The sequence below is a fragment of the Elephantulus edwardii genome, unplaced genomic scaffold (genome assembly GCF_000299155.1).
Source record: "Elephantulus edwardii isolate Elephantulus edwardi_28Jun2011 unplaced genomic scaffold, EleEdw1.0 scaffold00247, whole genome shotgun sequence".
NCBI classification, from domain to species: domain Eukaryota; kingdom Metazoa; phylum Chordata; class Mammalia; order Macroscelidea; family Macroscelididae; genus Elephantulus; species Elephantulus edwardii.
This window is the reverse complement of record NW_006399997.1, coordinates 836,345-863,014: the sequence shown is the minus strand read 5'-3', so window position 1 is coordinate 863,014 and position 26,670 is coordinate 836,345. Positions and strand designations below refer to the sequence as shown.

The 26,670-nt window shown below is 40.0% G+C and overlaps 1 protein-coding gene across 1 annotated transcript in view; it reads right to left on the bottom strand.

The window, feature by feature from the left end:
- The window catches only part of NIN (ninein (GSK3B interacting protein)), a 140,957-nt gene that overhangs the window by 107,467 nt on the left and 6,820 nt on the right, over positions 1–26,670 (bottom strand). The window contains exon 2 of the mRNA XM_006899217.1: positions 8,830–8,911. Within this exon, the coding sequence (XP_006899279.1) occupies positions 8,830–8,911 (82 nt within the window). The remainder of the gene's footprint in view (positions 1–8,829; positions 8,912–26,670) is intronic.

The window sequence follows — 26,670 nt, the reverse complement described above, 5'->3', positions numbered from 1 at the left end:
AGATTGATTTAGTCACTAGGGTAATGGGGATAGCTGTGTGGGAGACACTAAGATTGGCAAGGGATAGAGTAGGGTGTAGGGCTGTTGTACATAGGGTTGCTATGATTCTCAGGCAACTCAATAGTACATTAACAACAACTACCTACTTGGCTCAACTTTCACAGAAACTTATCACTTGAGAATACAGTGTCAATTTTAGTGTCAACTGTACCATTTTCTAGAAGCAATTTGTCAGTCAGAAGAATCTACCCAGTCAATTCTTAGGCAGCTTGGCTTCATGCATGGAAAAAGCCAAGCTTTGGAATCAGAAAGACTTGGAAGCTAGCACTGTATTCTTCCGAAGGTCATGAGTATTTAACCTCTCTGAGGCTCAGTTTCCTCATCTGGAGGGAGGGGGTGTAATAGGAGCTTCTTTAAGTGGCTGCTGGGATCACAGACTCAAGCTCACCATTCCTTGACTGGCAGCCTCTACTCCAAGAGCACCCAGAGATCATCCAGTAGGTCTCCCCTTCTGCCCAGCGTTTCTATGAAGACCAATGTTGTTAAGTGTCACTGAAGTGACAACAACTCACAGCAACCCTATGAACAACAGATCTGACCCTTGTCCTGTCCTGCACCATCCACATGATCTCTGATATGTCCAATCCCCTTGGTACTGTGTCAATCCACCTTGGCCTGAAACTGAGGGGGGTGGGGGCAAGACAGAGAGATGCAACCAGAATGAGATCCTGTGGAGGGAAAACTTTCAGTTCTGCAAGTTTCCTGGACTAATTTTTAAGATCTTACTCATTATATTCAATTGAGGTAGTTGGTGGAGATAGGGAGCAGTAGGTAAGATTAGTGGCAAATGCCTAGTGATGCTATCCAGCCTGTCATCTCAGAAACCAGAGCTCTCCGATCTCATTCCTGCCCCAATTTTCTCTTGTGAGTCTCCTTTCATTGATCTGAAGTGAAGGGCACGCAATTTCTCCACCTGTCCTACTGACAACTATCACCTTCAGGCCACCTGTGTGGTGGAATAAATCTTCATATATTCCTATTAGAGTTGAAACATACATAAAATACAATTCCCATGCAAACACCAAAATTCTCACTAGCCCTATTAAAGTGGTGGGCTGTTGTTTTTTTTTTTGAGAATACAGATAAATTTTTTGAAGATTGCCTTTATACCCTTAGAAAATTGTCATACCATAAATATTCTCCCACAGACCACTGTAACAGCTGCTTAGTTCTTTGATTGCACATGTACATAATTTATCTAACCAATATGTTGTTAAATATTTACATGTGATATAGATATGCATTTAAATAACTATACACATCACAGTGCACATCTGTAATTATTTATATCACATTAAATCTAAGACTGGAATCGGTCAGACATGGGAATTTTTATAGTTTTCAGTGACTACGGCTTCATTTACTTCTGGAAAAGTTCTACCATTTCACATTCTCACCAGTGGGGATGAGTTTTTCTAACTCCCTATGACTTCATAAACACTTTCTCATTCTTTCTTTTAATGTTTGTTACTGGTGGTGGTGGCATTAGTTTTGTTTTGCTTTTAACTAGTTTGAAGACGTTTTCTCACTATCGCATCTAAGTGACACCAAGCTCTTACCTTACTCAGCTGTGAGGACCACAGCTTAAGTCTCTTGGGTTATCTGCGTATTATCAGCTGCCATGGAGTCCATTCCAACTCCTGATGACCCCATGTGTGCCAGAGTAGAACTGTGCGCTCCATAGAGTATTTCTAAATTGATTTTGTTCTTCGTGTTGAAAATATACAAAGCAAATCATACATCAATTCAAGGGCTATCAGTGACACATTCTATATCTTTCTTCTATTTCTGACTTTTTTCCTCCCTCTGTTGCTCCAAGTGACCAGAGATTAATTGCCATACCTGGATAGCCATTTGTAAGATTCTAAGACCTCAGGCACCACACAAAAAACCACGAGGTAGAACAGAAGCACTAAGCACGTCATTAAGTCAGTTAACTGGGATGACTCATAAATTCATGACTCTAAGCCTCCAGCCCAAGAAGCCAAATCCCATGAGGGTTTCAAAGTGCAGATAAGGAGATCTGGCAGCAGCTTCTTTCCCTCCCTCTCTCTCTCTTCCTTCTTCCTTCCTACTTCCCTCACTCTCTCCCTCTAGTCACTGCTGTAAATATATCTATTATACAACTTGCCAATTTAACTTTCTATGTTGTTGTTATGTACTGTTAAGTCGCTTGTGACTCCTAGTGACCCTATGTACAGGAGCCCTAAACCCTGCTCTATCCTGTGCCAATCTTATTGTCTCTGACACACTTACCCCTGTTACCCAGTCACTGAATCAATCCATCTCATAGAGGGTCTTCCTCTCCTGAACTGTCCCTCCACCCTCCTAAGCATGACGTTCCTCTCTAAGGATTGATCACACCTTGCAACATGTCCAAAATATGCCAGACGAAGCTTCAGAATCCTTGCCTCCAAGGAGCGGCCTGATTTCACCTTCTCCAGGATGAACCAGTTTGTTCTCCTAGCAGGTATATTCAACACTCTTCTCCAGCATCACAGTTCAAAGGCAGCAATTCTCTATTATTCCTAGTCATTGTCCAGCTCTCTGACACATAGCACACAATTGTGAATAAGTATACAATTTTTACTGACAGCAATTAAAATAGTTGTGCAAACCTACCTTTAATTGGTAAGGAAGCTCTGGTAGCCTAGTTAAGAAGTGGCACTGTGATCCCAAAGGCATATGGTTCAAATTCACCAGTTATTCCATGCAAGGATGAACATTTTCCTCCTGTGCAACTAATAGCCTCTGAAAAACCCACTGAAGGGTCAGTTATAAGTCAGTTCCAACTAAGGGCACACAACAACAATCTTTAATTGGTAAAATATTTCTAATTATTCTTAACGTTTCAAAGGGGTTTTCTCCCCAGAGGCCAATTTTTCAGTAGATCATCCAAGCCTTTCTTCTGATGTGCCTCTGAGTTTTAAATGGTCAGCTTTTCAGGTTACAGTCAAGTGTGTTACCTGTTTGCACCATGTAGGAACTAATTCCATCCATGTATAATACTTCCTAAATGTGAGGTCTCATCCAGACTTAGCGCATGGCTCAAGGCCTTTGAATTTAGTTTCAAACACAGATCTTTAACCAGTGCAAGTTAAGATCCAGCCCAAGGTCTGATCACAAGATTCACTTAATGCACATTTAAATGAATGAAACAACAGCTCTGTTTATTATATTTATGTGAGGTTTAAAAAAACAACAACATAGAATTATTAAAGTTAGGGCAGTTCTTAGGAACATCTGTCACCAAAAATTTTACATATACACAAAAGCATATGCACAGAAACACTACCTACTCCTACTCCTCTAACGACTTGACTGTTCCAAACCTGTGCTTTTTCTCCCTGATAAACAAAGAGACATTTCATGTGAATCACTTCAGGGAAAGAAAGGGGCTCCTGCATTATGCTAACATCAACAGAAGGGAAATCTAATGCAAGATGCATCAAACGAGGACAAAATCTCTGGAGAGCAGGTCTGGATGGCATGTTGATAACAGGGAGCTTAGGGCTTGTGCCAGCATTTCCACTACAGAAAACCTATCATCCAAAGCTGCAGCAATTTGAAGAAATAACAATAATTAAGTTTTGTCCTTCTCTTATTCTAGGAAAAGAATTTAAAAATTACGTTTTACATGCAGTGATAATGAAGGGAGGTCACTGACAATGCCAATCAGTTTGGAATTTACAGAAGATTCCTTCTATCCCCAATTAAATTTTTTTGCCCTTTTCTGAATTTCTGCACCTTTTGAATATTATTTGCTTTTTAACTAGAAAACTCTGTTAAGAGTCTTTAACAACAAAACAAAAAAACCAGCTCTTTGTTGTCAGGTTGTAACTAACTCATAGCTGACCCTCTCGTGGGTTTTTGGAGGCCATAAATCACATAGGAGGAGACTGTCCATTCTTCTCCCACAAGGCCACTGGTGGATTCAGACCACCAGAGAGTCACTGTCTTCAGGTTTTAGAAGCAGAAATATCAGAGTTTAAAGAAATATGGAAAATAATCAAGTCCATATCTTTATCCTTAAACAACAAAAGACAAAACCAGAAACTGTACCCCAGAGAAGTTAAAAAAGTAGAGCTCGAGATGATGGAAAAAACTCATCTAATTCCTTCTCAAAGTCCATTAGAGTTTTGATTTTGTATTGTTTATATGCTACTGCCCTTTTACTATAGATATATAAAAGCATGAAATATACTGATAATTTGCCCTTATGAAGTAAAACTGTGTAATACCAATTATTAAATAAAATTACACAGAAACACAAAGCTAGCTTTTTTTGATGGGTTTGGATCACTGGATACGAACTGTCATTGAATGATGACCATTTCTCTGGTCACTAGTCATTCATATACTAGGGACAACACGACCAAATCTTGGAGCTGAGAGAGATTTTAAAGTATCTTCCACTATTCTGTATGAGGTTAGCAAAGACCACAGTGTTGTGACTTACAAGGTTACCTAATTAGAAGTGCAATTAGAACTCAGGTTTACCAACTCCGGGTATAAGGTTTTTCTCCACTACATTCAGCTGTTTTTTCTACATCAGCATCTGCTTTATTTAATGTAAGAATCTTAGTTGCTATGAAATACCAGTACACTCATTTTCCCAAGATATGCAATACTGCTTTCCATTTTTTTTTTTCAGTCTCCTTTCGTAGTTTAGAGGTTTAAGTTTTTATCTCAAAAAGGAGCTCCAGTAGTGCAATGGATTCAGTAGTGGGCTGCTAACCAAAAAATTAAAATTTATCATCTCTGCAGGAGAAATATATAGCCATCTGCATTTGTAGAAACAGCCTCTGAAACACTGTGGGGGAGAACCAACTATAAGGCAATGGTGAACTGGTGTCTTTCAAAGTGTACCATGTAGATTTACATCAAAAGATAGGACAAAAATATCACAGTCCTGCCTCCTTATGATAAAAGATAAATGCTGATAAACCAAACAGTGCTGAGGGTGAGGACAGAGGCATCCTTGTCTGTCTGACGGGGTAGAGTCCACTCTTGATCTTTCTTACTGCCTCTGACTTCTTGTGAGGATCCTTTGGTCAAGTTGTCCTGCGTGAGGACAAGGTTTGGCCACAGCACATTCATTTGAGGGATCACTCACTGCTGCTGAGTCAAAACAGACAGAGCTGACCCTCCGCTGGGTTCCCAAGCTTGTAAATTGCATGGGAGGAGACTACCAATCATTCTCCCTCAGAGCTGCTGGAGGATTTAAACCACCAAAAGGCAGGGCCTTCAGGTTAGCAGTGCAACATCCTAGAACTATGACACCAGACCTCCCTATCTGAGGTCTAGTACCTTTAAAATAAAGCCTCTTCCAATCACATCCCTGCTCATAATATGCCACCGTCTTCTTCCGTCACCACCTATGAGAATTCAATGAAGCTGTTTCCCCTCTGTGGACATCAATTAGCTCATCAGTAAAATGACAACGTCCTCTCCAGCTGTATGGTCAGTTACACAGTGTGACAAAGTTCCAAATGTTACATGAAATAACTATCCCACTTTTGTTGTTGTTATATACATTTTACCACAATATAGATGTGTGTTTGGTTGTTTTGTTTTGCTTTTAATGGTATTGTCTATGTTTCAAGGAATGGTTATTTTCATAAGGTGGAAGAGAAATTCAGGTGGCCTTCTGATTCTTAAAATATTTTATTTCAGTCTTGCTGCTTTTGTCTCCGGCCAGCCAACCCAGACAGCCTGTGGGGGCAAGGTCACATTCTAGAGTGGGTGAGGGAATGCTTGAGTGGAAAGAATTGCATGATCCCAAGAACAACTGCAGAGGCTGGGGAGAGATGAGTGAAAGACAGAAAAAGCAGGGAATGTGGGAGGAAGGGGAATGACTCATTGCCAAATATTAACAAGACTCTCCGAGTAAAGCTAAACCCAGGTCTAGAGTTTAGCCTGTTAGGACAAATGTTAGAGAAGTTACATTCTGGGTGAAATGCTATCAATAAGTCCTTTGCTGCTTCATTGCACTGATTTAGGCCACACAGTAACAAAGATTTGCTGCCGCCTGCCCGTAGGCTGGAGCACACAGTGAAGCTATAAAAATCCCTTCTGTGTGTTATCTTGGAAGACTTGTCCAAATGGCAATGTCTGCCTGTGCAGCCGTGAGGCACACAGATAACTATGGAATCACCATCTGGAGCTAGAGTTGTAGGCTCTTACTTTCTCTTTGTTGCCAAGCTTAGCCAGCCATTGTCTGCCACATCCTATTGTTTAGCTCCCAACACTGCACAATGCTTTGCTGTTATGTGCCATGGAGTTGGAATGCACTTACAGCTGACCCTTGAGCAGGTTTTCAGATGCTCTAAGAGGAACTCTGATGGCTCAGTGGTAAGAAGTTGTACTGCTAACTCAAAGGCAAGTGGTTTGAATCTACCAGGTGCTCCAAGGGAGAAAGATGGTCAATCTCCTCCCGCACAATTGACAGCCTCTGAAAACCCCCTGAAAGGTTAGCCATAAGTCAGTCCTGACCCTCTATCACGTAACCACATAAACTGCATAGGAATAAACTGCCCATCTTTCTCCCCTGCTGGATTCGCAGCTCCTTTGCATGAGTGGTCACCATAAATTTGTATATTTATGATGACAATTCTTTTAGACAGTGACACACATGAAACTACATTATCAGCATGTAGAAAGAGAACACTGACTTTATATTTATGTTATCTAGTGGCAAGAAGCTGCGCTGGAATCCCAAAGGCATGTGGTTCAAGGCCACCAGCTACTTCATGGGAGAAGAGTGTGCAGTCTCCTGTGCAATTAACTGCCTCTGAAAACCTGCTGGAGGGTCAGCCAGGTGTCAGTTCAGACTGTATGGTGCACAACAACAATGACAACATGCTCATATTAACTAAAACATCTGCCAGTACTAATGCTACCACAGCTCTTGTCAGGATGCCCAGATTTTGAACCATTATTATCTAGATGAGAGACAACCTTAGAAAAGGAAAAATAGGTATAAATGTGAAATACTTTAAGAAAAAATCCACTAACAGAAATAACATTACTAATGATTAATACTAAAGAATAGAATTGTTATATACTGTTGAGTTGAAACCAACACACAGTTGGACCCTCCAGCAGGTTTTCAGAGGCTGTGAATTACACGAGAGGAGATCACCTATCTTCGCCCATGGACAGCTGGTGGGTTTGAAACACGTGTCTTTTGGTAGGCAGCACAACTATGCCGAGAATGTAACAATTTCCCTCCAGCAATCACTAGAGGCTTCTAGAAAACTCTGGAAGGTCTTGGAGCAGAAGAATCCAATCCTAGGAGCGGCTGCCATTACAAAAAAGGGGGACACTCAATTTAGAATCCCAAACTAGCTGCTCTTAAATAACACACAAGTCTGGAACACTTTCTAAGCTTGTATAAAGAATTAGATCATCAGTGGGGACAAGACATGAGTTCCCATCTGCCTCATCTAAGTAGGTCACATCGAACAACTCTATCTGAATAACAGAAAGGTTAATGATTTCTCCTAAGTATCAAAACTGGAGTATATGTTTTTTATGTTCTCATTTTTTTTAAGTCAAGCTTATTGAACTATTATTTACATTCAGTATATTTTACCTTTTCAGTTCACAGTTCTACTGATTGGAAAAACTCATACAACCAATATAAATGTCACCTAAAACAAGATATATACTGTATAAAACCATTGTTGTAGAATGGATATGAGAATCCAAGTGGCATGGGGGGGGGGCTTGCATGATTGATTCACTGGAGGGGGTGAAGGAAATGGGAAGGAACTTTTGTGAAAACCAATGTATTCAAATTTTGTAAATAAATCTATATAAAATTTAAAAAAATAAAGTAAAAAAAACCCCACAACCAAGATATAAAACAATTCCACACTCTTAAAACTCAATTGTGCCACTTTATCTCTCTAGCTCCCCAAAACGTCATTTTCAGTGAATCTGGACTACATACAATGGAGTACAAATTTCTACATTGTTTAGATTATAAAATATTTATTCTATTTCATGGATTCTAAAACACTTTTCCCCCATGAGATTTGAACACTCTGAAATTACTCCATGTCTTACCATCAATGACATGTTACCATTATAACTGGTAATTTATATACTTTAGAATTGAAGTATATAAAATAATAATGCATTATAATCATTGTTATGTTAAAAATCAATGAAATGCAACATTAAGTCTTATCTCCTAATACTCATATTTACTATGTATAAAAGTTATATTACAACTTGGGAACATAAAAATGAAGAGTATCATGTTCAAGGAACCATTACTTGAATAAGAGGGACAAATAAATAATTATAATGTGATAATGTGTGTAACCGGTCATCCACTCATTGGAGCTAAATAAAATTATATCCAGATTGTTCTTCTTTCAGTACTTCCTCAAAATTCATACCCTTCCACTATTTCCCAGAATCAAATCTAGTTTACAAAGGAAATAAGGTTGAAGGCAGTACCATTCAGCTTCGCTCATTCTAAGAGTGGGCTATTTGCTGCATCATATCACCTCAGTATAATCCAATTATTTATTCCACAAGATAGTGCTGTAATAGGGAAGTCTCATTTTAGTGTTCAACAACTTCAAGGCTCTTAGAATCATATGAAGAGTAAATGAGGGGGAAAAATCCATAATCAACTATTCAATCTATGAAAGAAAGATGCTCCATGTCTTTTCATAGACAAGCTTCAAGGTTGCCAAGGCTGTCCCTGGAAAACTTTCGAGATTGTAGAGGAAAAAAAATAAGTGTTTTTACCTGGCTCTTGAAATGGTTCTTCATCTGATAGCGTTCTGGACAAGATAAGTATTAAAGCTTCTTTAAACTGGTCAAAATGTACCTAAAAATAAAGAATTTAAAACACATTCAAAATAGTTTCCACAGCTTAGGAAGGCAAATCTATAAGATATAAGATACTAGAGAACTGTGTGTGCATAACCTGAAAGTCCTGAAATGAGTCATAACCTGCTTTTGTTCTTTTTTTTTTCTTTTCTTCATTTTCAACAGCCCAGAAGGAGAAAAGAGGTATCTATATTTCTTGACACTTTGGTGTTATAAGCACAAATGTAAGCATAAATTCTTTATTCAACCCCTGAGGGGAAAAGCTATACAGAAGCAAAATGCTCTTTATAAACTCAGAAAAATGTGGTTTGAAACCTTGGCCCCTTTTATTTCTCTGAACACGACATAAACACAAAAATGTCAGGTTATTAGGGAACATTTGCCAAGTAAATAAACTACTACTGGAAGAGTGGGCAGAGGATGCTTTCATCTCTTAAGATATTCTAGAAGAGAGTAAGCTATCATTTAAGAATGAATTAAATATAGTCTTGCTAGAGGCAGGTATAGAATATTTATCTCCCAAGTCCCTTTCAATCCAATTCTATAAACAACAAAAGTCAATAGGAAACATATAGGATAAAAGAATCCAGGGAAACATTTTGCTAAAGACCTAAAAATAAAATTTCCCCAACTGAGTTTTAGTTAAGTAAATACTTAGTCAGATTGAAGCTCAACATCAAGAAGAGAAAGATTCTCACCACTGGGCCAACTGGAAGCACCATGATAGATGGGAAAAGAGATTGAGGTTATTAACAATTGCAGCTTGCTCAGCTCCACAATCAACACTCTTGGTACCAGCAGTCAGGAAATCAAAAGACAAATTGCATTGGGAAAATCTACTGTGTGGGACCTCTCCAGAGTACTGAAAAGCAATGATGTCAGTCTGTAGACTAAAGTTAGCCTAATCCAGGCCATGGTTTTTGCAATTACTTGCTATGAATCAGAGTTGGACAATAACTAAGGATGACAGAAGAAGAATCGATGTCTTCGAGCTGTAGTGCTGGAGAAGAGTCTTGAACATACCAAGGACCACCAAGAAAACCAATTAGTTGGTCTTGGAGAGGGAGAAACCAAGTTTCTCCTTGAAAGCTAGAATTTTGAAACTATGTCTCACATACTTTGGGCATGTGGCCAGGAGGGACCAGTCCTTGGAGAAGGACATCTGCTCAGGAGGATGGAGGGACCAGTCCTTGGAGAAGGACATCTGCTCAGCAGGATGGAGAAACAATGCAGGAGAGGAAGACCTGGGATGAGATGGATTGATACAGTAACTGTGGCAATGGGGTATGGTGTGCTGGAATCAGTGAGACTAGTTCAGGACAGGGCAGGCTTCAGAGCTGCTGTACATAGGGTTGCTATGGTTCACAGGTGACTCAATGGCACACAACAACAACTTGGTCAGAAGAGGAATATTACTTTTCATTTAAAGGTAAAATAGTTCTCTTAATGGTCAAGACTATTTTTTCTACAATCTCACCAGGGAACAGGAAGAAGTGATTTTTTTTTAAACTAAAGTCTGGTTTGATAAATCTGCCTACACAGAACTATAAGGTATCTAATGTTATTATTATGTACCATTGAGTAATAGTGACCCGATGTAAAACAGCTCTGAACCTGCTCTATCCTGAGCCAATCTGACCGTCTCTCACACACCTATCCTCATTACCCCACTCATTGAGCCAATCCATCTCATCCAGGGTCTTCCTTTCTTGCACTATCCCTCCACCCTTCCAAGCATTATGTCCCTCTTCAAGGACCGGCCCCTCTTTGCAACATGCCCAGAGCAGCCAAACTAAAAATCCACGGCCATCCATTTGATTCTGACTCACAGCAGCCCTACAGAACAGAATGGAGCCCTAGGGTATTTAAGGCTGTAATCTTTATGCAAGCCGACTGCCTTGTCCTTCTCCCCTGAAGAGACTGGTAGATTCAAGCCACTAATGCTTTCAAGCAGCAGCCCAAAGCTTAATCTACTCCACCACAAGGGCGCTATTATCTAACTACAAAGGTGAGAAAGTTACAAAATTTCTACTTTTATTGGGTCTCTTTGGAAGTCATTACTACCCCCAAAATTTAAATACAAACCAAAAAAGCAAAAGTATTGCCAACTCGTTGTTGTTGCTGCTGTTAGATATCAAGTCCATTATGAGTCACAGCAACCCAATAAACAACAGATCTGAACCTTGTCCTTTCCTCTTGTTGCTCACAATCTCTAATCACTTGAGCACACTGTTATAGTTACTGTGTTGATTCGTCTTGTTTAGGGTCTTCCCCTCTTTCTATGACCCTACAACTTTCTCAGTATGGTGTCTTTTCTAAGGACTGGCTCTCCTGACAATATGCCCAGAGTATGTGAGATGAAGTTTCGCCATCGTTGCCTCCAATGAGTATTCTGGTTGGACAATGAATAAGAAAGATCAAGCAAGAGTCAATGCCTTTCAACTGTGGTGTTGGAGGAGAGTTCTGAAACACCAGTGACTGTCAAACACACACACATATCCATTATGGAGGAAGTGCTACCAGGGTGAAACATTCTAACCCACAGGGACCCTATAAAATAGGTAATGGATAAAAGGCTCTTCCTAATTAAATTTGAAAATACAAAAAATATTGTCTAAACAATCAACTGGGGGATAAATCTATGTAAACCAAAGCAGAGAAGAGGAAGTTCTTAATTTGGAAGTGGTTTCTATCTGTTGTCCATATTAGAGGGTCCCTGTGAGTTAGAATGTTTTCACCCTATGTATGATTTCTCTACCTCATTGTTGTGTTACATGCCATCAAGATGACTCAGACTCAAAGTAATAGCTCTGATCCCTGCTCTATCTTGAGCCAGTCTCATTGTCTTTGACACACCTACCTCCAGGACCCCAGTTACTGAGTCAGTCCATCTCATCCTGGGTCTTCCTGTCTTACACTGTCCCGCCACCCTTCCAAACATGATGTCCTCTCCAAGGACTGGCCCTTCCTGGCAACATACTCAAAGAATGTGAGATAGAGCCTTAAAATCCTTGCCTCTAAGAAGCAACTTGGCTTTACCTTCTCTAAGATAGATCTGTTTGTTCTTTTGGCAGTTCATGGTATGGTCAAGAACTCTTCTCCAGCCTTGACAAAGTGTAAGCTTGCAGGTGTGCTTCCCAAGGATTTACTGATCTTGCTACTTGATTATAAACAGTCACCTGGAAATACTGATAACATATTACCTTATTGCAACAAGTTTTCTTTTATTGAGTATCAAACCATGTAATGGTAACTTGGATCTTAATAAAAGGGAAACGGGTTTGAACTGAAATAAAAAAAAAAAAAAGAACTCTTCTCCAGCTCAACTCATAGGCTGCAATCCTTCTGTCATCAGTCACTGTCCAGCTTTTTGATGTGTAGTAAGTAACGGCAAAGACCATAGTTAGAATCAGGTGCGCCTTAGTTTCTAGATTGAAATTGTTGCTCCTTAGCACTTTAGATAGTTCCCTGCCAGTAGCTTTACCCAATGCAATTTGTCTTTTGATTTCCTGACTACTGGTGCCAAGAGTGTTAATTGTGGAACCGAGTAAACTGAAATTGTTAACAATCTCAAGCTCTACATCTATCATGATGTTGCCAATTGGCTCAATGGTGAGAATCTTTGTTTTCTTGATGTTGAGCTTCAATACGTATTGGAGACTGCAGTCCTTGACCTTCTGCAGCAGACGCTTCAGGTCAGCAAACAATGCTGTGTCATCTGCATAAGCAGGTTGTTGATAAGTCTTCCTCCAATACCGATGTCACACAGAGTCCAGCCTCCTGAATAATCTGATCCCAAGTAGATTAAAAAGGTATGGAGAAAGGATGCATCCCTGATGCACTGTCTCCTTGCTTTTGAATTATGCAGTGTTTCCTTGCTCTGTTCTGAAGACTGCTTCCTGATCCAAGTATAGGTTTTGCATGAGCACAGTCAGGTGTTCTGATATTTCCATTCTCTTCAATGTTAGCCATAATTTGCTGTGATCCACACAGTTAAATGCCTTTGCACAGTCGATGAAACACTGATAAACATTCCTTTAGTACTCTAGGCCATCAGCCCTCTCCTACAATAGAGCGCATTTAGATTAGACAACAGATATGCCACCTGAACCTGTGTCCTCATGCTGGGAAACAAAAAGGAGGAGGGACAGTTGCAAACAGGCAGTAGTGAGTAGAAAGTGGAATGTGAGACATATGAATGTAAGAAAGCTGGACATAGTTAAGAAATGAGCAGAGATGGACTGGCATGGGGCATTTTGAATCAGACAATAAGATCTACAACATTGGAGATGAAAAGGTGAGTGAAAAGGGGGTCATATTCATAGTTAAAAAGACCACTTCTAGATCCTTCTTGAAATACAACATTGTGTGTGACAGGATAATATCCATATGCTTACAAGGAATACCTGTTAATACCACTATCATTCAAAAATATGCACAAACAACCAGAGCCAAAAAGAATGAAATAAATTCTTTCTGCCAACTTCTGCAGTCAAAAATCAATTAAACAAGAGAATATGCCATCCCCTTTTCCTTATGAATCAGAGTGAAGTCTCTCTCAGGGAGGAGTGATAGGGAATAGCAAGGGACACACTGACAAAGGAGATTAATCAGAACTGGCTTTGACAAGCACTGTGGCAATTGGACAATTAAAACAGACATTCGGGGTGGGGAGAAGAACGAACTGAGGAGGAGGGTAGAGAAAAGAGTGCAACAATGAATGAATGAAAACCCAAAATCTCTGTAAATGTTCATTAAAACTAATAAAATTGAATAATAATTAAAAAAATCAATTAAACATGTAACCAAGATGCATTAGTAATAATAAGTAACTGGAATGCAAAGGTTGGGAACAAGGAAGAAGAATCAGTAGTCGGAAAACATGGACTTGGTGAGAGAAATGAGGCTAGAGATAGAATGATAGAATTCTGCACAACTGACATGGACATCACCTGATCTTCTACACAGGAATCAGATTGATTACATTTGTAGAAAGAATTGTTGAAGAAGCTCAGTGTCACTTGTGAAAACTAGGCCAGGTGCTGATTGTGGAACAGACCCACCACCTACTCATATGTAAGTTCAAACTGAAGCTAAAGAAAATTAGAATACATCCACAAGAACCAAAGTTTGACCTTGAGTTGATCCCACCTGAATTTAAAAACCATCTCAGAAACAGGTTTGAGCACTTGAATACTAAGGGATGAAGGTCAGTTGAGCTGTGGGAGGATATCAAGAATATCACCAATGAAGAAAGCAAAAGGTCATTACTAAGAGAGAGTAGGAAGAAGAGACCAAAATGAATGTCAGATGAATATCTGAATATTGCACTAGAGCACTGAGAAGCCAAAGCAAAGAGAAGAAATTAGGAAGTTAAGGAGTGGAACAGAAGATTTCAAAGGGCAGCTGGGGAAGACATAGCAAAGTATTATAATGAAATTTTCAAAGAGCTGGAGTCAGAAACTCAAAAGAGCTGAACTTGCTTAGCATTTATTAAGCTGAAGAAATGAAACAAATTCAAGTCTTCAGTGGCTGGTATAGTAATGAGTCACTATACCAGAAAAAACTGGCTGAAAAAAGAATTTCATAAAACAACTTATGAACAAGAGCTCATGAAGGAAGAAGTTCAAACTGCTCTGAAGGAATTAACAAAAAATGAGGTCCCAGGAATTGGTGGGATACCAACTGACATATTTCAACAAGCAGAAGCAGCCCTGGACATGCTTACCAGGCGGTGCTAAGAAATCTAGAGGATAGCAAAATGGCCCACTGACTGACTGGAACAGATCCATATTTACTCCCCTTCAAAAAAAAAGATGGTCCCACAGAGTGTAGAAATTATTGAACACTATCAGTAATATCACATGCAAACAAAATCCTACTGAGGAATATCCAAAAATTACTGCAAGAGTATACTGACAAGTTAGTTTGCAAAATAAGTTCTTTAAAAAGAAATATTATCTACAGTGTCAGAGCAGAAGTCAGCCGTCAGAGAAAGAGTATCTGCTGGCAGGCCAGAGTGGTACAAAGAAAGGGTTAAAAGGGTGTTTCAAAGGAGTCAGTGCTAATTAGGTTTCACTCTGACAGGTTGCTGAGAGACCTGGGGAGAGTCCTGGCTGGTAGACTTGCTGTTGTTCCAGAGCCAGAGATGGGTTTCAGGCCCTATGGCTCCTGCTCACCTGGGCAAAGCCACCTTCCCAACCAGCCAGTCCACAAACAATACTTACCAACAGTTACTCCTCCTACCCCTCATGTACAGAGGCTTAACGGACATCTATTAATTCCTACCAAAATCCTTCTTCTCAACAGAGGAAGGAGAGGGGCTAGGAGCTTGGGCTCCGGACCAAGAAGGTCTAGGTTCTAATCCTAATCCGGCCACTTATCTTGTTAAGATTTGGCTAACTGACTAACTCTTTGAGCTTTGCAATCTGAAAAACTGGGATAGTTCATAACTAATATTTATTACTAATTCAACAAACACTTACTGAGCATCTGCATGGTGTCTAGCATAGTCCTAGGCCAAGGTCTACAGCATTGAACAAAACTGATGGAAATATTTTCATGAAGCTCACACTCCGGGGAAACGTTAGAGTTAGTCAGGTACTATACTAACATCATTCTATAGATTTTATGTTATTTATGGAGTAACTGGATGGTACATATAGCTAGTGCCTTTGGCTGCTAATTAAAAGGGTACAGGTTCCAGGTTACCTAGAGATGCCTTAGAGAAAAAGCTTGGTGATCTACTTCCGATAAATTAGTTATGGAAAACTCTATGGAGCACCATTCAACTCTAAAACCCAATGGGTCACCATGAACCACAATCAACTCAATAGCTACTAGTCAACTGGAATTACTATTTATAATACCATTTCCCTCAGGGGCATTAAGGGGATAACATAAGAATTATGTAGGACTTCCTGGAATAAAACAGAGATCCATCAATTGGTGGTTAATAATAGTAATAGAGTAATGGCCATTTGTCCATTTGCTGTAACTTGTGTGTTGCTCTGATCCTGGACACTATGCCACCAGTGTTTTAAATCCCAGTGCAGTCCCCATGGTCAGGTTTCAGTGGAACTTCCAAAATAAGACTTGGAAAAAGGTCTAACGACCTACTTATGAAGATATGAAGTCACTGGAAATTGGATGGCAAGAGAACGTGGACAGATACAGTGCTGGCAGATGAGCTTCCTAGGTGGGAAGGGACATGGACGGACACAGCAGTTGCAACAGTGGGCTTAGACGGAGCAGTGAGCATGACAGCACAGCACTGGTGGCATTTCATTCTGTTCTACATAAGGTCACTGAGAGTCAGAGCCCACTTGATGACGCCTAACAATAATATCCATAGTAACGGGCTGTCGACTCCCACAGCTTCTACAGATGGTATACCAGAAGACAGGGCTGATTTCAAACAAAGCAACTGATCACAAGAGTGACCAAGAGAGCCAAGCAAGAGTCAGGATCAGGTGGTGACATGTAAGAGGTCAGAGAATGAATGCCTTCTCTCCCAGAACCAGGGTACTAGTACTACCTATGACCAGGAAAACTGATCTACTGCGCAGTATTTAGGAATTCTGGCCCTGCGTTTCACCTCTCTCTTGGGATATTAATAATAAATGGGACCTGAATGAACCCTAAGTCTTGCCTTGCCACAGCTTCAAATTTAACAGAAACGAATTCTTGTTTCAAAAGAAATGCACTCATCTAAAGAATTCCACATCTTAGTGGTAAGGAACTGTGTGCCAACCTAAAGGCATGCAATTTGAACTCATCAGCTATGAGTCTGAGATTTGATGGCAACTAGACTAGACTGTGGGTCTTCTGAAGGCTCACATTTTTACAGAGGTATTTAGAAATAGCCTTGACATAGTATGTTATAATCCAGATCACTCTTATCTGGAAATTTACTGTAATTCCTCTCCAAAGTTTTCTATGAGGTCCAGGTATCCCTTTACTATAGTATAACAAATGCATAAGATTTCCAAACAGTATAAACTTCACTTCTGTGGAAATTGTTTATTTCATAATCTCAATTATCCAGAGCAGGCAGACAACCAGAAAACAAGCTGGAGTGGCATCAAAAGCTAAGTCAGGTGTTGTAAAACCTGTACTCTCTTCTCACAGCAAAATTCACAGAACAAACTCAGTTTCTATTAATTCTTACTCTGTCAAGTTATCAGAAGCTTCATTATTTTACTTGTCAACTTTCTATAGCCTATTGGTGTTAGGTACTGTTGGCTCAGGTGGACCCATATTTGACCTCTATGAGGGCTTTCAGAACCAGTGAACTACATGGAAGAAGACTGCCCATCTTTCTCCCACAGAGCAGCTGGTGGATTTGAACCATATGCCTTTGAGTTGGCAGCACAGTTCCTTTCCACTGAGCCACCACTGCAGAAGCAGCAAATAAAAGACAGGATATGATAAAGTTAGGATAAGAAGTAATGGGATAAATAATGTATACTGAATTGAAACAGATGAAGGAGAGAACTGTTTAAAAGGGATAGGTGATTAGGTATTATTTTCATGACAGGAGCCCATGAAGGCTCAATAGTGGAGTGGACTTAGGGGGAGGGATTGAATAACACTTAAAGAATTTTTTCTTTTACTTTTCAAAAAGAAAAGCGAATTGGGGGGTGGGATGAGCAGGAGAAAAATGCAACAATGAATGAATGGAAATCTAAAGTCTCTGTAAACTTTGATTACAATAAAACTAAAAATTGGGCAATGAAAAAAAAAGTAACTTAACATACTGCAATTAAGACCTTAACCCTTCTCCCTAGAACAGATTAAGTTGTTTTGTTTTTTTAAAATTATTTTGTGTGTGTACCGTCAAATCAGATCTGACTGGTACAGAAGGAGGTTGCCCCTCCTTCTCCAGCAGAGCACCTTGTGGATTCGAACCACAAACCTCTGGGATTGCAGTGCAGCTTCTTGCCACTAGGCCACCAGAGCTCCCTTAAGAATTCTTTTAAAAAAAAGAGTATTTATGCACTAAAAAAACCTTTAAAAGCCAAATGTATTTAGTGTTAAGGCAAGGGTTCAACGGAACTAAGTAAAGCCCTGAGGTTATCACTCTGCGGAGTAAATCTTAAATGAACAAGAACAGCCTACTTATATTTAATACCTGCTTTGATGGCTTAGGCTTTTCTTTTTAAGGTTTGTAACTAAATTTAGTTGTTAGAACATTTTATTAATGTGTCCTGGATAATGCTGGCTGACTGGAGATGGTATTGGAGGCTCCCTGTTTCTCATGCATTTGGTCCTTTGAAAAGCTAAAAGTCAGGTAAGACAGGCACAGCAGCTATCCTCCCTCAGAACTGAAGGGGGAAGAGAGGAGAAAGGGAAGTACTGGGGGTCCACTAGTTTTGGAGGTGATGGAGTTGCACTGAGAACCCAGCCCTTGTTTCCAAGCTCATCAACTCACCAACTTGTCTACCCTCGAGCGGCTTCACTTCCATTCCACACTGTCCTCCCAGGGAAATCCCTCTGCTGCTCAGATCAAATCACCAACTTTACACAAAGCCTCCAAGTAGAAAAGACATAACCATATATATAAAAGGGAAGACACCACGCCTTCAGGGTGCATAAAAGCAAAACACAAAGATGATAAACTCTGTCCTCAAGGAGTTTACTGATTAGGCTACAGACCTGCAGATTCTAGACAGTAGAAGGGAGGGATGCAGACAAAAGGAGGCAAGTTTATCAGTAACAACAGAACACAGTAGTATCTTCAGAGAGATGAAAAACGAGCTGTTGGGGCCTCTGGGAGGCAAAGCCTATCTCAGTATCTCCCCCACCCCAACCACCCCACCGCCATTCCACCACCGTCCACAACCTTCCCTCAGTATCTCTCTTGACTGCCAGGCAGGAAAACAGGGCTAGTTTTTTGACATTTGACTGTTCTAAGATATTCACAGGTAGAGAGGTTAAAGGTTTCCAAAACAGATGTACTAAAGCAGACACATTTAGGTGACAAAGGCTCTTTAAAGACCAGACACAATAGTGGCCGATGGTTGTACAACACAAACCTAAAAATCAATGACACTGTATGGTACAATGACACTGTACGGAAAAACTATTGTGGCTGTTAAATGCCATCAAGTCGATTTTGACTCATAGCAACACTATGAACAAGAGATCTGGTCCCTGTCCCCCCTACTCTGTGCCCTCTTCATCATCTCTGACATGCTCGAGCCCACTAATACAGTCACTGATTCAGTATTAATGGGTCTTCTGGGGGAGGTAGCGTGGTCTTCCTCTCTCTCACTGACCCTCCACCTTTCCAAGCATGATGTCCTTTTCCGAGGACTGGACTCTCCTAACAACATGCCCGATATATCTGAGATGAAGTTTCACCATCTTTGCCTCTAAAGAGCACTGGTTGCACTTTCTCCAAGAATTACCTGGTTGTTCTTGTGGTAAATGTTTTATTATATTTTTTTCTACCATTAAATAATACAATTAAGACTAAATATGAGGATTAACCCAGAGGGGACATCATCATTCTTCAGAATCCAATAACAACTATCTGGTTAACACTTCATACTCCTACCTCCCAAAACAAACCAACCAACCACCAAAAATCGAGTGGGCTCATCGAAACCACTGGAGTAGCTTTATGTCTTCAATTAATCTTTATTTTCCTTTGAGCACAAGCACATAAGACACTGGGCTTGGGCCCTTCACTTTAAATAGCAGTAAATTCCACATCTTTCAAGAAGCTAGTTCTCTAATGGAGGCAGGTGACGGCTATTTTCCATCAGTGTTCATGAATACTGATGTGGCGGAGAAGCCCCTTAGGGCACAACCCTGAACCAAAACATTAATAAATGCCCTCCATTGTGAGCACGCGGGTTCACGAAGTTCCACAACTGGAATTTTTAAGTACCCTTTTCTCCTTCAAGGGAGCTTTACTATTGTATTATTTTAAATTTAGCAATCTTCCTTCACAAACACGCTGTGCAATTAAATCTCACAAGGTAACAAGCTCCGGAGCTGTGCGCACCCTAGTTGGTACCTCCTCATTTGAATAATAATTGCTGCCATTCATTTTATAAGCGTTCCTGTACCTTAGATGCCTCGAAGGGCAGTTTTGCAGCACTAGGGAAAATTACATGGCTGACTAAAAACACACATGACATTTAAACAATATGAACAGAAAAACCAGTCAAGTCAGATTTTTTTTGTCATGTGTCACTACTGCTCAATGGAAATTCACTTTGTCCTTCTCCCTCTCCACACTTCACATGAATGTTTTAAAAACAAAATTCAACCTTCTGAAAAAAGAATGTAAGTGCCACAGAAGGAACAAATGCTCTTTTGAAACACACACACACACAGTAACAGGAAGTAGAACAGGGAACTTAATGTTGCAGAAAAGCATCCTGTGTAACTGAGAGGTCGACTGCAGTTTCCTCATGTACACAGACAGGACTTCAAATAGACCCTGGGTGGGAGAATGCAGCACAATGGTCAATATCATGAGCTTCTCAAACAAGACAAAGGACTATGTAACTGTATTAACTTAGTAGATTTAATGGCAATTACATAAGGAAAGTTTAAGTATAGTAGGTTTAAGGACAATAATATGTTGCTACATGTTATCAACATGTTATCAGCAGTCAAGAAATCAAAAGACATTTTACAGTGGGAAAATCAGCTGTCACGACTCTCCAAAGTGCTAAAGAGCAATGATGCTCAAAAAACCTAAGGGGCATGTTGAAAGAGTGTTAAAAAAATGAAGGGATCTCTGGTGGCCTAGTGGTAAGAATTTGCACTATGATCCCAAAGGCATATGGTTCAAATCCACTAGCTGCTCTGAGGGACGACAGGCAATCTCCACCTGTGAAAAACCCACTGGAGGGTCAGCTGTGGGTCAGTTTCAATTTGACACACAACAACAATTAAGGGCCACCTGATCCAAGCCATGGTCTATTCAATTATTTCCTATGCATCTTTTTTTTTTTTAATTTTTTTTTTTTATTATTTTGTGTGCGTGTACCGTCAAATCAGATATGACTGGTACAGGAGGATATTGCGCCTCCTTCTCCGGCAGAGCATCTGGAGGATTCGAACCGAGTTCCTCTGGGATTGCAGTGTTCCTATGCATCTTAACGTTGAACAATGACTAAAGATGACAGAAGAATCAATGCCTTTGAGCTGTGGTTTGAAGAAGAATACTGACTATCTTATGGACTGCCAAACAAAAAAGCAAATGTGTCTTGGACAAAGTGTGACCAGGGTGTTCCTTAGAGGTAACGATTGTGAAGCTTTGCCTCACATACTGTGAATGTTGTTAGGAGAGCCTGTTGTTGTTGTTGTCATGTGCAGTCAAGTTGCACAACCCTATGTACAACAGTCCTAAACTCTGCTCTGTCCTGTGCCAATTGCACCATCTCTGACACACCCATCCCGATTACCCCAGTCACTGAATCAATCCACCTCCTAGAGGGCCTTCCCCTCCTGCACTGACCCTCTCCAAGGACTGGCCACTCCTTGCAACATGCCCAAAGTATGTGAGACGAAGCTCAGAGCCTAGTCTTTGGGAAAAGATCTCATGCTTGGATAGGTGGATGGTCACAGTAAGAGAAGAAGACCTTCAACAAGACGGACTGACAGAGTGATGTAGCAATGGGCTCAAGTGTATCAGAGACGATAAGGATGGCACAGGATAGGGCAAGGTTCAGATCCCTTGTTCATAGGCTCACTATGAGTCACTGTCCACGTATAGGCACATAACAATAACAACATTGCTGCAAGGTGCCATCCAGCTGACTCTGACTCACAGAACCCTGTGGGTAACAGAGTATAACCATGCCTAATCCTGTGCCACTCTCACATAGACACATCCATAGACAAAGCAAAAACTATAAAGACTACATTTAAAATATTAAGTGTTAGTTGGATATAGAAATATGGACTTAGAAATGGGTATAGAAAAATGATCAATGTACAGAAAAGTAATGTTTCTAGCATTCTGCAAAGAGAAATGACATATATTAGTTCCATAATTAAAAACATAATTAGGTATATTTTGTTGTGTATGGTCGAGTTGGAACCGACCCATAGGTGACCCTCTGGTGGATTTTCAGAGGCAGTTAAATCACATGGGAGGAGACTGCCCATCCTTCTCCCATAGAGCAGCTGGTGGATTTGAACCAAGTGCCTCAGGATTGTAGCGCCACTTCTTGCCATTAGGCGACCAGTACTCCCCAGGAATGTTTTATTCAAAGAAAACTGGATTATTGCGCCATAGTAATTAACTATAGACAATGTGGAGAGAGAAAACAGTAATTTTAAAAGGTCTAGGGGAGCTCTGGTGGCCTAGTGGCAAGGAGCTGCAACTACAATCCCAGAGGCACACGGTTCGAATCCACCAGATGCTCTGCCGGGAAAAGGAGGGACAATCTCCTCTTGTACCAGTCAGATCTGATTTGACGGTACACTCACACAAAAATTTAAAAAAAAAAACACAACAAAAAACCAACAACAGTAATTTTAAAAGGTCTGAAGCCTACAGGTTCATACAGAAGGCTGTATGAAAGGTTGATTCAGGAAGCCCTGCCTACAGGTGAAAAGGGTTGAAAATCAGTTACACAAGGGCATTTCTAGCAAATTTTCTCTCTGCTTTCCTAGAAAATCATCATGTATTAGAAATCCACTCTGCGCATGCAAGGAGTTCTCATGGTACAGTGGTTAAAGAACCTGGTTGTAAGTGAAATGTCAGTGGTTTAAACGTACCAGCTACTCCTTGAAAAAGATGTGGTACTCTACTTCCATAAAGATTACAGCCTTGGAAACCTTCGGGGACAGTTCTACTCTGTTCTATAAGGTTCCTATAAGATTAAATTAACTCAACAGCAGTGAAATCCGGGCTTATAGTGATGGGGTTGAGGAGAGGAGCAAATAGCAAGACATAGGACACAGTTAACTGTACACCAGACACTTCACTATGCTAAGCCTCTGACACATTCTCAGTCAACCCTCATCACAACCTGTAAGGAATGTACAATGTCCTTATTGTAGAGATATAGAAATAAGGTCTATAGTATTAAAGGCAATGGATGATTAGAACAGTGCATTGACAGAGAACTGCCAGAAATATAAGCTGGATTGAGAAGAGACTGGCACTAGGGAGTTCACTGCCAATGTCAGGTGAATCTTGGCTGAAAGTAGAGAGTACCAGAAGGATGTCTATTTATGTTTTATTTGCTATACAAAGGCATCTGACAAATTGTGGCTAACACTGGGAAGAAAAGAAATCCTGCAACATTTGATTGTGCTCATGTGAGACCTAGATCTAGACCAGGAAGCTGTTGTCAGACAGAGCAAGGAAATATTGCAATGTTCAAAATCAAGAAAGGAGGACATCAGGGACGTATCCTTTCTCCACACCCTTTCAATCTATATTTGAGGAATGTGGCAGCAGGATTGGAGGAAGATTCATCAACAACTTGTGTTTAACAGATGACACAATCTTGCTTCCCGAAACTAAGGAGTTCTTGAAGCATTTGCTGCAGAAGATCAAGGACTGAAGTTTTCAATATGGATTGTACCTCAACATAAAAATAAGATTCTCACCACGGGGCCATTTGGCAGCACCGTAACATATGGAGAAAAAGAATAAGGTTGTTAACAATTTTATCTTGCTTGGATCTACAATCAACACTCTTGGCACCAGCAGTCAGGAAAAGGAAAGAGGAGTTGCTTTAGGAAAGTCTGCTGTGTCAGAGACCTCGCCAGAGGTCCAGATGTCCGTCTAGAGATTAAGATGCGCCTGATCCAGGCCACAGTCTTCTCCACTGCCTGCTATGCATCTGAGAATTGAAAAATGATTATAAGTATAAAAATAATCACAAGGATAACAGAAGAATTGATGTCTTTGAGCTGTGGTGTTGGTGAAGAATACAGAACATACCACGGACTGTCAAGAGAACAGATTTGTCTTGGAGAGGGTGAAATCAGGTTGTTCCCTGGAGGCAAGTATTTTGAAACTCCAATCTCACATACTTTGGGCATATTGTCAGGAGGGACAAGCCTATGCTTGGGAGGATAGTGGGTCAGCACAGATGAGGAAGACTCTGGATAAAATGGATTGACACAGTGACGGTGACAATGGGAGCAGGAGTGTCAGAGATGATGTTGGCTCAGGATAGGGCAAAGCTATTTATTATTCACAGGGTCACAATGAGTCATAGTTGACTCAACAACATACAACAGTAACAACTTGAAATCATACTGCTAAAAAGTGACCAAAGTCACACTGGAATGTACTCTAAAGGGTATACTTTCTAAATTAGAGGAAGAGATTAATTCTAGTGGATAAGATCAATTTTTTTATATTTTGGGATTTGAGGAGGCTAGGGAGATGAACTGAAACTAAGAACATTAGAAATCACCTCAAATGAATGGAAATCCAAAGTCTCTGTAAACTTTCATTAAAATTATTTAAAAAAAAAGAGAAGTAACTCAAGCAAGTTGTCTGACTTTGGATTTTGTAGACTCTATTTTAGGTTCTGAGTTTCTCCCTCAAACAGAAGAACCCTGATACTGAAAATCTGTGATCAATACTAAGAACTTCAAATCCCCACTATCAAAACAAGGGAAGCAGGAGTGGCATCCCCTTCCTAAACAACATGCCTCTGGGAACTCTATGAACTTTGATAAATGACAGTGGTCATGGAAAGGTTTCAGGCCTTTTGTTCATAGGGATGCTATGAATCATGCTCACTCAACAGCAATCACCACCACCAACAACATCAAAACAAGAAGTTACTTATCAAAGTATCTGAAGACTATCCAAGAAATCAAATAAGCATTCCTGACCCTCTTCTCTTAGCTGAAGAGATGGTCAACACTGAGAGAAAGTATGTGGAAGGAAACGTCCATTTGACAGTATTCTCACCTCCTGTGAAGAGTGTGATGCTTCTCAACTTCTCAACAGCTCCCCTCTTTGCCCTTATTTCCTGTCACACTAAACATCTCCAAGAGCTTTAAGGGATTTGCAATACACCAAAACCAAAATAATTTTTTTTTTCCCAGTCTAGAAATTGTTGACATACAAGTCTAGCAAGATCCCAGTCAAAAGGTTGCCTTATTGCCAAACAAACTCTTAAGAATTCACATTGATCCCAAATGAAATTGTTGTAGAGTCTCAAGGTCAACGTGAGAATTAGGAAAACCACTCTCACACCTCAGAATAAACCATGATGGATAACAGTAGGATAACGCAAAGTTTCAGACATTACAGAAGTGCAATGAAAAATGTTCCCAACACTCCCAACACTCAAAAGGCCTGAGGTCATCAACATCAGACAAGCACATTCACGGGCTAGTTATAAATAGATATTATTTCATGATTCAGTGTATTGTGACACACAGAATGAGCCTAAATAAACACTGCCAGAAAGTACCTCTCTATTCCCAGTTTACTCTTCAAATTATTAAAATGTGTATGACAAAAATAAACCTTTAACATTATTTGATCATTAATTTGGAAATGAACAAAAACGATGATAGGATTTAGTTATGGCATTCATAAAGGAACTAAAAACTTTAAGATGAGAGTTGGGGAAATGGAGTTAAATTATATCTTTATAAAGCTATCATATTTTTGTATTAAATATGTCAAAGTACCTTGATGTATTTGATGAATGTGTTTTGGAAGCCAATCGTGAGTTCTGCTGCCACATGGCTTGTACTGATTCTAAAGAATGCCAGGATCATTCAACATATAAATTCATATGAAAGAGTACAGTATTAACACACTTCTGAGAATTCCAGAGGGATGCTTGTCTCAAAGTTGATATATTCCATAAGGAAATGGAAATGTATTTTTAAATTTATATATAACTAAGGGTCTCAACAACATGATAAATTACCTTAATTATAAATTACCTTCTTTGTGTCCTTACGTCCAATATGAAAGTAAGGTAGAAGAAACCAAGGAGCATTTACAAATGATATCTATTACTTGGATAAAAATTTGGTTCAATAAAAGGTGAACATATTTTCTTTCTTAAACTCTTGTAGTATTTGTTAGCAGTACTACTCATTTGCCAGGTGCATTATTTATTCCCAACTAAACTATAAACTCTTCCATGTCTAAAGGAGCTCCTTGTATTAGGGTCTCATCCTAACTGATGAGGAGGAGGTAAATAAGCTTTTACAATAAGCTAGCAATGAAACAGGTATCAGAAAAACAGTTCCCCAAATTATAAACCTACAATTGTATGGATTGAATTGTACCCCCTAAAATTGCAATTGTCAGCTTGGCTGGGCCATGATTCTCAGTACTGTGACACTGTCCTCCATGTTTTTATCCAATGTAATCCTACAGCTGTTATGTACTGAACTGTGCCCCTAAAAAACACATCAACTTGGCTGGGCTATGATTCCATGACTCCCAGTATTTCCTGACTGTCCTCCCCTTTGTGTTTTGAAGTCGTTATCCTCCACTTGACGTGCTGTAAATCCAAACCTCTATTTAATGAGGGAGCTCTGTTGATGCAGCCTGTGGCCAGATGACTGCCAACCCAAAGGCTGCATGGCTCCAGTTGTTTGGATCCATCAGCCACTCCAGGGAAAAAAGACAGGCAGTCTCCCCACTACTGCAGTTTACTGTTTTCTGAAACAGAGGGGAGTGTTGCTGTGAGTTAGAACCCATTGGATGGGAATGAGCTTAATAAGCTAATAAAGTGGGTTTGGGATTGGGGGGGGATTCATATCACAGTCTTTGTTAATCAAATT